Source organism: Rhinichthys klamathensis, unplaced genomic scaffold (genome assembly GCF_029890125.1).
Source record: "Rhinichthys klamathensis goyatoka isolate OS25496 unplaced genomic scaffold, OSU_Roscu_1.1 h1tg000114l_1, whole genome shotgun sequence".
NCBI classification, from domain to species: domain Eukaryota; kingdom Metazoa; phylum Chordata; class Actinopteri; order Cypriniformes; family Leuciscidae; genus Rhinichthys; species Rhinichthys klamathensis.
Window position 1 is genome coordinate 4454309 of NW_026606651.1, and position 12597 is coordinate 4466905.

Consider the following 12597-nt stretch of genomic DNA (forward strand, 5'->3'; position numbering starts at 1 on the left):
TGTACTAAAGATGGAAGAAAGGGGCCCTATTATTAGCCTGGTTAAAACCAGACCATTCTCAGTTGTAACTGAGTTATGGTCTGGCAAAGCGTCATAGACAAATCATTTCCAGAGGGGCGTCACCAACGGACGTCGCGGATAGACCTAAACCCAATCAGAGCGATGAAGGAGATGACGTATGCAGAGCGGTGGAGAAACATCTCCGAGTGTTGTTCTTTGCTCGGTTTTTAACAAAAAGGAAACGTTCAAATGGCTTAAAACAGACGCGAGAGCTGATTCGAACGAGTGATGTTCGACAGCGGCATCCATCTGTGTAATGTAGGCTACAAAACCTGCTTCAAAATCCCAGCGCTGTCGTCATCGTGTAAAGCCCGCCCCAACGTTTCTGATTGGTGCCTCGATTTCGACGGATTGGAAATGGGCTTGAATGAGCTCTTTGCCAGACTAACTTTCAGAGCAAATCTAAATTTGCCGGAAGTTGTCTGGGTTTTCCCAGGCTACCCTATTATAACCTGTCTGCGTCAATCATTTCTTAAAACTCTGGAAGATATATTTTTAGTATTATTGAAATATTTCAATATCTGCAGTATAGACCTATAGCCATTTGTTTAAATATATTTGTTGGTATGATTATAGTTCTGAAGCCATGTATATATATTTGTTGTTCATCATTAAATGAGTAATTATAGCAAGACATTCAGTGAATAATGACTTTTAATAATAACTTGTTCAGTCTTTTTGTCATTTGAAAGCTCTTAAGCTTTCGTTATATGGAAAAGATCTGCTTGTACATTCTGCCTAACGTCTCTTTTTATGTTCCACAGATGAAAGAAAGTGATACGGGTTTGCAACAAGTCAGCAAGCAATGCCAGCATTTTCATTTCTGGGTGAACTATCCCTTTAAGAGCACGGCAAACTGATCCACCTGATCGGACGGATGTTAAACAAATAAAAAAAGTAAAAATAAATGTGCCCTGGTCAGTAGGGGGTTCCCATGTCCTCCGTCCTGACCCCCATCACTAACCCATTCACTAACCAGGCAGGGTGACGCTCCAAATGAAACCCCCCTTCATCCCACAGAGAGAGGGAACGCTGTGACCCTATAAATAGAGAAGAGGAATGGTGGTGATCTGTTGAAGGAAGGAGGGGGGCATGGAAAAAGGATTAAGAGAGATATTTGGCTGATGGTCGGGTTGTTCTTGCAGCCCGCGGATCTGACTCAGGTAATCCGGATAGGAGAGATATCACATGGGAGTTTCGTGCGATCTTGATGACAGTGAAATGGGCGTTGATGCACTCGTTCTCTCCTTCTGTTTACCTCTCTTCCTTTTAACAGTGGTGCTGCGCCTTCCCCTGAGGATGGGAAGTGTTTTCATCACTGGAGGTAAAGGTGTGATGACGGAGGAGAGACTGCTTCGTGTTCAGGTGATTTGTGTGCTGATTGGAAGTACCCTTACTTTCTGATTGTTGAAGTTCACTCCTAGGCAACATAATAGATTTTTTTTATTATTCAAATATTTTTATTGGATTTTGAATTGCAAACACTTAAAACACACTTAACAAGTCCTCATACAGCAACCCCAACATACAAAAAAAAAAAAAAACCTAACATGTTACAGAGCTTGTGAATCAATTATGTCCCAGTGTTTCCCGCAGGAAGTCGTGAGTTAAAATAATCCAGAAATGGCTGCCAGACTGTATAAAATGGATGAACCCCTGATCGCGTATTTCAACTTTAACATAATTGATTTTGACATAAAATTTACAGGTAGCCTAGATCCAAATTGAACATTTTGAGCTATATAACTATCACTACTGCAATCACTCAAACAAACAGATACATGTTCAACTGTCTGAGTCAGCTAAGGTTTACTGGCATAACTGTAAACATTTACATTAAGGGCCTAAAATGAACACTCGCCAAGCTCCAAATGTGAGTAAAAAGCGGTGTTGGCGAGTACACTCACCTAAAGGATTATTAGGAACACCTGTTCAATTTCTCATTAATGCAATTATCTAATCAACCAATCACATGGCAGTTGCTTCAATGCATTTAGGGCTGTGGTCCTGGTCAAGACAATCTCCTGAACTCCAAACTGAATGTCAGAATGGGAAAGAAAGGTGATTTAAGCAATTTTGAGCATGGCATGGTTGTTGGTGCCAGACGGGCCGGTCTGAGTATTTCACAATCTGCTCAGTTACTGGGATTTTCACGCACAACCATTTCTAGGGTTTACAAAGAATGGTGTGAAAAGGGAAAAACATCCAGTATGCGGCAGTCCTGTGGGCGAAAATGCCTTGTTGATGCTAGAGGTCAGAGGAGAATGGGCCGACTGATTCAAGCTGATAGAAGAGCAACTTTGACTGAAATAACCACTCGTTACAACCGAGGTATGCAGCAAAGCATTTGTGAAGCCACAACACGCACATCCTTAAGGCGGATGCGGATGCACAACAGCAGAAGACCCCACCGGGTACCACCCATCTCCACTACAAATAGGAAAAAGAGGCTACAATTTGCAAGAGCTCACCAAAATTGGACAGTTGAAGACTGGAAAAATGTTGCCTGGTCTGATGAATCTCGATTTCTGTTGAGACATTCAGATGGTAGAGTCAGAATTTGGCGTAAACAGAATGAGAACATGGATCCATCATGCCTTGTTACCACTGTGCAGGCTGGTGGTGGTGGTGTAATGGTGTGGGGAATGTTTTCTTGGCACACTTTAGGCCCCTTAGTGCCAATTGGACATCGTTTAAATGCCACGGCCTACCTAAGCATTGTTTCTGACCATGTCCATCCCTTTATGGCCACCATACCCATCCTCTGATGGCTACTTCCAGCAGGATAATGCACCATGTCACAAAGCTCGAATCATTTCAAATTGGTTTCTTGAACATGACAATGAGTTCACTGTACTAAAATGGCCCCCACAGTCACCAGATCTCAACCCAATAGAGCATCTTTGGGATGTGGTGGAACGGGAGCTTCGTGCCCTGGATGTGCATCCCACAAATCTCCATCAACTGCAAGATGCTATCCTATCAATATGGGCCAACATTTCTAAAGAATGCTTTCAGCACCTTGTTGAATCAATGCCCCGTAGAATTAAGGCAGTTCTGAAGGCGAAAGGGGGTCAAACACAGTATTAGTATGGTGTTCCTAATAATCCTTTAGGTGAGTGTATATGTGTCACTCGCCAGTTGGCCGGTAAATTTTTTTTTAATTCTAACAATGCATGAATATGAACAAACGTGAACGACGGTCGGGACAGTTGACGACGGGCCAGCGCTGCATCATCATAAAAGTTTGAAACCTTGCTTGACAATTTATTCAAGTGCAGGAAGACGCGAAAGGGAGCTTATTCTGTTACTCGCACACTGTGTGGAAAGTTTTGTACGCACACATTTGAACCGCTCGCCCAGAAAGCCGCTTCTCAGACAGTGCGCGAATACTAAACTAAGTTTTCTTTCACGTATTCTTGCACTTGAGCGGACAAATTCACACAAAATGATGTCAAAAATACAGAGTATCCTAGTAAACATAGTCGGTTATGTCTGAAGGCCAAACGCGTTTTTCAGGTTTGAAAACGCGAGGTGCAAAGCACTGCCCCGTTCACACAGAATGAGCAGTGCGCTGCGTTTTTTATGTTGCTAGGCAACCACCGAAACAGCTGTCCTGTCAGTCAAGTAAACAATAAATCAGCCTTTTATTAACTTTATTTACTTTCTGCTAACATTGTGGTAGTTACGGTTCGTGAAGTCGTTAAGCTCCTGGTAACCCGCGAGAGCACCACAAGTTTCTCCTCCATCATCGCACTCTCCGGACGTTCAAAGCCACTGTAGCTTTCATCACTACAACGGAAGGCCCCCCTCTCCATTCATTCGATTGGATAGTGGGAAAAAAACGCGATGATGTCGGCGCTTTTTCCGCTCGGAGTTGCTTTTTTTTAACTGCAAAAACGCAAGGCGCAGCAGGCGGTAAAACGCGAGGGGTCTGGGGCGCATAAACAGCGCGCAGACCGCTCACTGCAATAAGCCCCTTTCACACAGCGCTTTGAACCCGGCAAATTGCCAGAGTGCCTTCTGTGTGAACGCAAACACGACCCGGGATCGATGCCGGGTTGGGGACCTAGTAACATTGCCGTGTTCAGACCCGGAACGCGCGCTGTGTGAACAAAAGCCAGAACCAATGCCGTATAAGGGGTGTGTCGTAGTGATGATTCACGAGCCTTTGCAATGACGTAGTTATCGTGCGACTCAGTTACTCTAGAAGAAAATTTGTGTTCGTCATCGATACAAGAAAGAACGAAAAAATGTCTGCAAACTGGACTGAAGTAGAGACCCGTCACATCCAACGTCACGCGTCTTTCCGGAACATACACGGGTTGTGTGTGAACGCGCTCTCTGATTCCAGCAAATCACTGGCAGTGTGAATGAAGCAAAATCAAACGAACCCGGGTCAAATCCCGGGTCACTTTATCCGTGTATTTTCCGGAATCTCTGTGTGAAAGGGGCTATAGTGTGATCGGGGCCTAAGTGAACGTAAACATGTGAGAACGTAAACGCATGTGTACAGTATCAGTATATTGGATTTGTGCATTCGCTCTAAAAGTGACAGCAGCCTAATATTCTTGCTTTTAATGTTAATCAAACAACAAACGACAACAAAAGAAAACATCACCAACACAACTTTTGCTACTTTAATAAGGATTGATTAATAAGGATGTTTAATTTATAGATGACTATGCAGTGTTATTTTACATTATTACATTTTGTACTTTGGAAACTATACTGTTAGACCTACCTGAAAAACCTGAAAAGCACTGTTAATTTCATTTGTGTCTTGTGCTGTTGCTTGTAATTTGATTATTTGTTCATATTTTATTACTGACTGTTTACTTTCTTTAATAATATATATTAGTTCAAAAGTTTGATAAGCAAATCAGCATATTAAAATGATTACTGATCATGTGGATCATGTGACACTAAAGACCGGAGTAATAATACTGACAATTCAGCTTTGATCCCAGGAATAAATTACGTTTTACAATATATTACAATAAAAAACGGTTATGGTAAATTGTAATATTCCACAATTTTACATTTTTTTTCTGTATTTTTTTCTTTTTTTAAATGCAGCCTCGGTGAGCATAAGAGACTTCTTTTAAAAATCATACTTATTGCAAACTTATGAACAGTAGCACATCTATAGCCATAGTAGTGACTTTACTCTCTTTTGGTTTTGCAGTTTGTCAAAGCAGACAAGGGAGGAAAAGACAAAGAGGTCAAAAGTTAGGCCTCCTTTCCTACTTAACAAAATGAGGGAGGAGATCTCAGGGTTGAGCGAGGTTAGAGAGCAACAATAGCATGTGAGAAACTCAGTCAAAAGAGCCACAGGAGTGATGAATGACCAAGAAAATCACACTAGTTTTGTCTAGGTTTAGAGCAAAACATAAATAGAGCAAAACATTTCGTCATCATGTTTCATAGGACTTTTTTATGATATAGTAAACTTTTATAATGCAAAGCTAAATCAATCAACATTTATTGTGGAAAAAAGCATAGGCTAGTTGTGGCTCTGAAAGTCTGTTTCTTTTCATTTAACACGCATTGCATGTTGTCACGATATACGGGGTAAGTTGTCACATTGGGTTGGCAAATGTAATATCATGGGATATAGCTAATAATATAAAAGGTCAAATGTATAGTGTTTTAGCCGACGGAAAATATAATAAATAAACTGAAAAAAAGACAACATTTGTGAAACACATTTCAGGCTTCGTTATATAGTTTACTCTGGTCTGAATGTCAGTGTGGCTTTATAATGTTTACTTGTTGTTAGCTACAGCAATATAGAATTCACAAAATCCAATCCTGTCCTTCTGACAGTTTTGAAGTAGATGTTTGAAGCCAACATACAAAAGCACCGCTAGAGAAAACAAGCATTTGTGTATTTAAACTTGTGACTCAAAATCGTATAGTTACGGTCCCTCTGATAACTAGCCACATTCCCCCTATTAAAAATGCCTCTGTTGATCTTTTCTGTGCATAACTTCGTATTTTGCTTTTGTACCGTTCCAGTGCCTGCTTCATTACCCAACTTCAGTGTTTGAGACGCCAGCCAAGTGCAACAGAATAAAAGTTGCGATGAGAGCAAATGCACATCAGTGGTTTTCTCCCTCTGTTCTGCCATTCAGGTACATTTCCCGCACACTTCTCATAATGAGGCCTGTGTGAGGCTAGTCCAGATTCGTCATAAATGCATCTTGTCTCATCTTTTCTCTCATTCTGTTTTCAACCTCTTCTCAACCCCCTTTTCAAACTAATTCCTTCCCCTCCCCCTCTCTCTCGTTCTCTTTATTCAAAGCCATTGATCATGCATGCAGAAATTTAGCACGCCCATAGCTCCAGTCGGGAGCGCTGGGGCGCTGTCCTACATACGGCTTCTCTACACACACTCATCCTGAGACCACAATCAAATACACACACACACACAGGGCAACCGCGCTGACAAACCCTTGAGCCGTGATACATAAGCATGCAAATGTTTTACAAATTGTGGCATGTATTCCTACCAGATCGGCCCATGAACTGCTCTCAAAACTTCTGGTGCACAAGTTTTATTTTGGATCTGATCATTCAGTTTTGTTTCGCTTCACTTTGTATTATTGTATTATTTTTTTAACTAAAATTTTACCCTGTATATATCTTCGTTGTTCCCTTTAGTTTCCTTTTTTAGCAGGTGCACCTCTGCTCTTTTTTATTTTATTAAAATAACTGCTAATATTGTTGGCTTCTGTATGAAACATTGCTTCCAAGTTTCTTTAGATAAAAGTTTGTCTTTTTCTATCATTTTAATATAAATCTAGTAGATGCATGTTTTTTTTGCATACAGTTGTCTTGTGCGTTACTCAAATAAACAAACTGGGAAACATAAAATCAACGTTTTATTTTCCACATTTTAGATGCTTTGTAAAACAAATAGTTGTTTACGGGATCATCTTTTAAATTCCATTTCCAGTCCAGAGGAATATGCTCATCTTTTGAAACAGAGACTCCTTGTCAAGCCTAGCCTCTGAATGTCAGTATATACTCATTCAACAAATAACAAAACATAAAAACGACAACAATACCACGTGAGATGCTGTTGTTTACAAGGAACAATGCACACCCCTCTGAGGACTACGGATGCTTGTGGTCAGTCTGTCAGTCCCACCCACTCATGCAAAACCACCAATCACCTGCTCTTGACTTTGTGCCAGTTCAGGCCGACTGGAATCCAGACTACCAATCACCAAACTCACCCTGATGCTGAATGATATTGCCTAACGCTTGGCTATAGACGGCACTGGCTTGGTTTGGTTGATGGTACACACAATAGATCAAGTCCAGTCACTTAGAAGTCATGAATATGCTAGCTAGACAAACTCACATCTGTCTATCGTCCTGTCGTTCTATCTATCTTTTTATCTGTCTGTGTTTATAAATGTATACTTTTTTATTTTTATTCAGTCTGTTTGACTGATTTTCTTTCTATCTATCTATCTATCTATCTATCTATCTATCTATCTATCTATCTATCTATCTATCTATCTATCTATCTATCTATCTATCTATCTATCTATCTATCTATCTATCTATCTATCTATCTGTTTATAAATGTATAGGCCTACTTTTTATTTTTATTCAGTCTGTTTGACCGCATTTCTTTATATCCCTGCCTGTAATCAACACTATCCGTTTATCCATCCATCCATTTATCCGTCTGTCTTTCTGTCTCTTTCTTCAGACTGACCACGTTTCGCCTCTGCTTCTGCTACTGTACAACAGCACATGAAAGCAGGAGGGGGGCGGGGCCAGGGAGAGCGAGAGGGCGGAGTCGACATCTAGAGTCCGGGAAAAGTCAAACGGGAGGCGGGGCCTCAATGTCTGCGCAAACCCCACTTGGCCCGTCCTCATCCAGACGGGCCCCTCCCTCCCCCACCCCCTCGGGCCACCCGCTCTTGAGTTGGAGACTCCTGGCTCCCGTTCGGCTCAGTCCGGGCAACAGAGGGACACGGGAATGGACACAGAAGGGAGTCAGAGCAGCCTGTCGTCCTCCACGCAGGACTCCCCGCACGATCCCTGGTAAAGCTCCTTTCTGCGCGCTCCGTTTGACTTTTCCTCGCGAACTGGAGATCTATATAGCCTACTATATATAAAGCTGAGAGTTTTGGGACCAGGAGGGAAGAGACCACCGGAGACAAAAGACAGAAGCGCGGGTCCCTTTACGAAAGAGCGAAAATGGAAACAATGTAACAGCCAGGAGCCTCACTGTTACATTGTTTCCATGTTCCCTCTTTCCAGGACGCGCGCTGTTACATTGTTTCCATCTGTTACATTTGGAGCTGTTACATTGTTTTCAGCCTGCTATATTTTTACATTCCATTTCGCCCTTTCAAAAGGGTATGATCGAACTTGTTACTTTTTAGAGGAGAGGAAATAATTAATTCTGCGTTTTCATTGGAAATAACGGCACGCATCCATCATGGCCGAATTTCACTTTTCCACTTGATTTCTTGTTATTCTGGCGGGTTGATTACTGTATGTGCACATGCATCAGCAATCAATCGCGTTTCAGATGTCTGATCTGGCTCTGTTTTTCACCTTTCAGCAAAATGTTCATCGGCGGGCTGAGCTGGCAGACGACACAAGGTGAGACACGCGTGATCCTCTGTCCTGCCTGATACTTCCACTAAAAACTCTCATGCATGGGTTGCTGTGAGCTTATAGGAGCATGTTTTCTTTCAGAATGTTTGTTTGGCTAGAAACAGAAAGCAAATAGTAGTCCATACACCGTGAAATCAAAGCATGCATTCAGCGCACGAGCCTATTACGTAGAAGATGATTCATAGATCAATGCGTAACATGTTTGGTCAGAAAACTTCCTCGCTATATAATGAGCTCGTGGAGATTTGAGGTGAAAGCAAGGGCGCTAGCGAGGAAGCACTGATGTGCTTGCTTGAATATATGCAACATGCAGAGTGGAAAATCTCTCCGAGGGCAAGCGCACTATGTATACCTGCGTTGTTATTCAAATAGGCTACCCAGCTTAACTTAGAACATTATAATAAGAATGCTTACCAGAGCTTTATAAGGAGCGCTATTGTTGGGATGCAAAGTGGTCACAGATGAGCAGTCTCAATGCTGAACTAGCAGCGAGCTTTTTTGTTTAAGGTACATCAAACACGATTTGTGTCACTAAACTGGTGCTGTGAAATAAACGCATTGTATTGTTTTCTTTCTCCAGAGGGACTGAAGGAATACTTTTGTAAATTCGGCGAGGTGAAGGAGTGTATGGTGATGCGGGATCCGGTTACGAAGCGGTCGAGGTGAGGGGGAGGCGCGCGCACATCCACTGCTGACTTGTTGTTTGTGTGTGTTTGTAACTTAACTCTTATGCGTAATGTGTGTGCATGCACTGCTTTTGCGCAGGGGCTTTGGATTTGTCACCTATGTAGACCAGACCGGTGTGGATAAAGTTTTGGCCCAAAACAGACACGAGTTGGATTCAAAAACAGTGAGTTTTTATTTTATTTATATCATTCTTATTATGCTGTATATCAGTCATTTGTTTACTTAATATAGACTAAATGCGCGCACATTGCATGACAATAATAATCCAGCAGTGTGTGACCTGTGGTTTTACTGGCTTATTCGTTTGTTTTTGAAGCAGTTCGCCTTATATTCTTTCGTTTATTCCCTTGCAAGACTTAAGCACTTCAATGGGTTGAATGCTTTGCGGTGGTTTTCGCTTCCTAAGATCACGTTAAGTCCACATGCACGAGGTCCGTTCCAGCAGGTCTGACTGACGCAGAGCGCGCCACATGAAAGCGTTCTTTCTCGCGTTTCATCGTCATGGCAACCAGGGGAGCGAAACGGGGCAGAATCAAAAACTTCCTAGGATTCGATCAACATTCCAAAGGTGTTGTGTTGGCGCATGCGTATACTTTAAAACCACTGTAAATCGTCGAGGATTTAGTTTTATTATTTCTAAAACTATGCAATGCCTATGGTAATGAGATGTTATTATTCGAAGTAGCCTACCATTTCATTATGGTATCTATCAAAATAAAACTCTATTCAAACTCTATTACCGTCATTAAACCATGGCACTGCCACAGAATTAGAATCTTTTTTTGTCCGTTTGTACTTGTGATGTATAATTTACTGTAGTCACATTTGACAGCTGTATTGTTCATAAGTGTGTGTTTTTTTAATCGTTAATGTTATCATTATACATTAAGAAGGTTTAGATACTAGCCACAATCTAGAGAAATTGTGAATTTAATTTGCATCAGTGTTTCTCAACTGGTTTTGCCTCAGGGGCCAGATTTTACATCAGACATCACTGTACCCAAATTGTTTAAAATGTTTATTAAACTCAACCATTCACTGTAAAAAAACCCAACATGATATGATCAGTAACTAATGCCAACTTAAATTTTTGCATTACTTTAACTTGTCAAAATAATTTAAGCAGTTAGGGTTGTTCAAGTTTCACTAATTTGCTGATTTGATTATACTTAAAAATTGAAGACATCAACTGACAAGTTGAATTAGGTGGACATTTTTTACAGTGTTAAAATATTTTAAATGAACTGGATAGGTTAAACAATATGCAAAAATGATTAACATGCATGGGCTGAATAGGAAACCGGACAATTTTGCAAATGCATAAACAACAGAAGTGATTTGCCAGCCAAACATATTGCTAAAAGTTATTTATTAGTATTAGCCTTATAGATCTGTAAAATAAAGTTTGATTAGTCAAACAGCCTTTGAGGTCAAATGTAGAGCTTTCTCTCCTCCATTTTAACAGTTTAGCTTGTACATTTCAAAATTATGATGAATATGCATGTTTGCCTTTTATTATATTCATTTATTGTTTTATCCCTGATGCCTGTGACCCGATCAGAACAGATTTTTGGGATGCAACCCACCAGTTGAGATCCATGACTACTATGGTAATGGCATAGTATTCTTTGAAGGCCTTTACAGTTGTCATAATATGTATTTGGTGATGTTTAATATGTATTTACCATGATGGTTTTAAATGAGATGAAAGTGGCCTATAATACTATGAAACCTAATCCATTTTGAATTCGCTCCATAACTTTTTGTCCACTTTTGACCACATTATCGTGCTAGCCAGTAGCTCTATTTGAATAAGCTCCCAGGTCGTGTTTGAATATGTGAGTCCTGGGACGTCATTGATGGTCCTTTGTCAGAACTGTGTGGGTGTGTCAGCAGACAAAACCAGCCCGAGCTTTACAACAGAGATGGCACAGACCATGTGTAAAGGGGTTGTATTTGTTTGTTGTAAAATCTGGGTTGTGTTGTGGCCTGTTCCTAGTCTTTTCACATTAAAGAATGAGGCTAGCCGAATCATGTTTCGACGCATTTATTTGCAGCTAGAGTATTTACAACTATTAATGGTGACTTAAACACCACTGCGCAGAGAGACTCAGCCTGGCAACACTTCAGTCTCTTGGGTTTGGTCGCCATGTGGGACTATCATCACCATAACAACTTTGTTGGTTAAATCCGAGTGTGTCACACACTTAACCACGGCTATTAACCACTGTGCCCCTGCATAAAGGCCCTGTATACTCACAGAGAAGTTCTTTTCGTTCTTTGCTTAGAGGTAAACAGGTTGAAATACTAGCACCGTTTAATGAATATGAAAATATGTGCTGTGCTCTTTCCTCTCAATAACAAAATAAACACACCACTTAAAGGACAGTGGTAAGAAACAGCAGTTAATAAAAAGCATCTGATCACAGCGATGTGGATGTTTGCACGAGCTCTGCAATTCAGCACTCCAGTCAAATCTCGTCACGTTTATTTATACAGCACTTGCTATAATAGATTGCTTTAGCAAAGCAGCTTTACAGTATTAAACATGAAAAAATACGCCATTGACGTGTCAGTGTCACTTTCAATTGGAATTACAACTATTTCCACGCCAAAGAAGGCGGAGCCTCTGAGCCACACCCACCTATTACATAATCCCCACGGACCAATGCTAGTTCGAGTAACACTTGATGGTGTAGAATTATGTATATATAAATCTCTTTATTTTCTGTTTTGAAAAATGGATGGCATCATAGTGGCATCCAGGGCTTGGCACACAAACCCGCCTCTCCTCACTCACTCGTTTCATTTGCTCCGGATGAATATGGTTGCTGTTACAGGGCTTGAATTTCGGCGTGGGATTGTGCGTATTATGCATAATTTTACTTATTCCCGCAGATTTTGTGCCTCAAACACCCAAAGTGCAGCACAAAGCCGCGTCTCAGTACTAAATTAAGTTCTTTTTCGCTGCTTATTGCGCTTAAACAGTCAAATACACACAAAATAATGTTGCCGTATTCATGTAAACACAGTCAGTTATGTTTAAGTGCATGTAAACAGTTGAGAAAGAAAACGCATGTGTAACTGTATAATAGATCTGTGCGTCAGGGCTTAAAGTGACAGCAGCCTCATATACCTGCTGCCAAATTATGAGATAATTAAAAAAATATCTATATGGCAGTTTTCCCCATGGTGTCAAAT

General features: G+C 40.9%; 1 protein-coding gene and 1 long non-coding RNA gene across 3 annotated transcripts in view; both read left to right on the top strand.

The window, feature by feature from the left end:
• Nucleotides 1–752: 752 nt before the first annotated feature.
• On the top strand, nucleotides 753–6191 carry LOC130088199 (uncharacterized). Its single transcript, XR_008807445.1, has 3 exons — nucleotides 753–1223; nucleotides 1337–1425; nucleotides 6082–6191. It is a non-coding gene; the product is annotated as an uncharacterized LOC130088199 (long non-coding RNA).
• Nucleotides 6192–7976: 1785 nt separating this feature from the next.
• The window catches only part of LOC130088198 (RNA-binding protein Musashi homolog 1), a 39704-nt gene continuing 35083 nt past the window's right edge, over nucleotides 7977–12597 (top strand). For both annotated transcript variants that reach the window (XM_056254856.1, XM_056254857.1), the window contains exons 1-4: nucleotides 7977–8127; nucleotides 8654–8694; nucleotides 9290–9371; nucleotides 9475–9559. In XM_056254856.1, coding sequence (XP_056110831.1) covers nucleotides 8063–8127; nucleotides 8654–8694; nucleotides 9290–9371; nucleotides 9475–9559 — 273 coding nt within the window. In that variant the 5' untranslated portion in view covers nucleotides 7977–8062. The remainder of the gene's footprint in view (nucleotides 8128–8653; nucleotides 8695–9289; nucleotides 9372–9474; nucleotides 9560–12597) is intronic.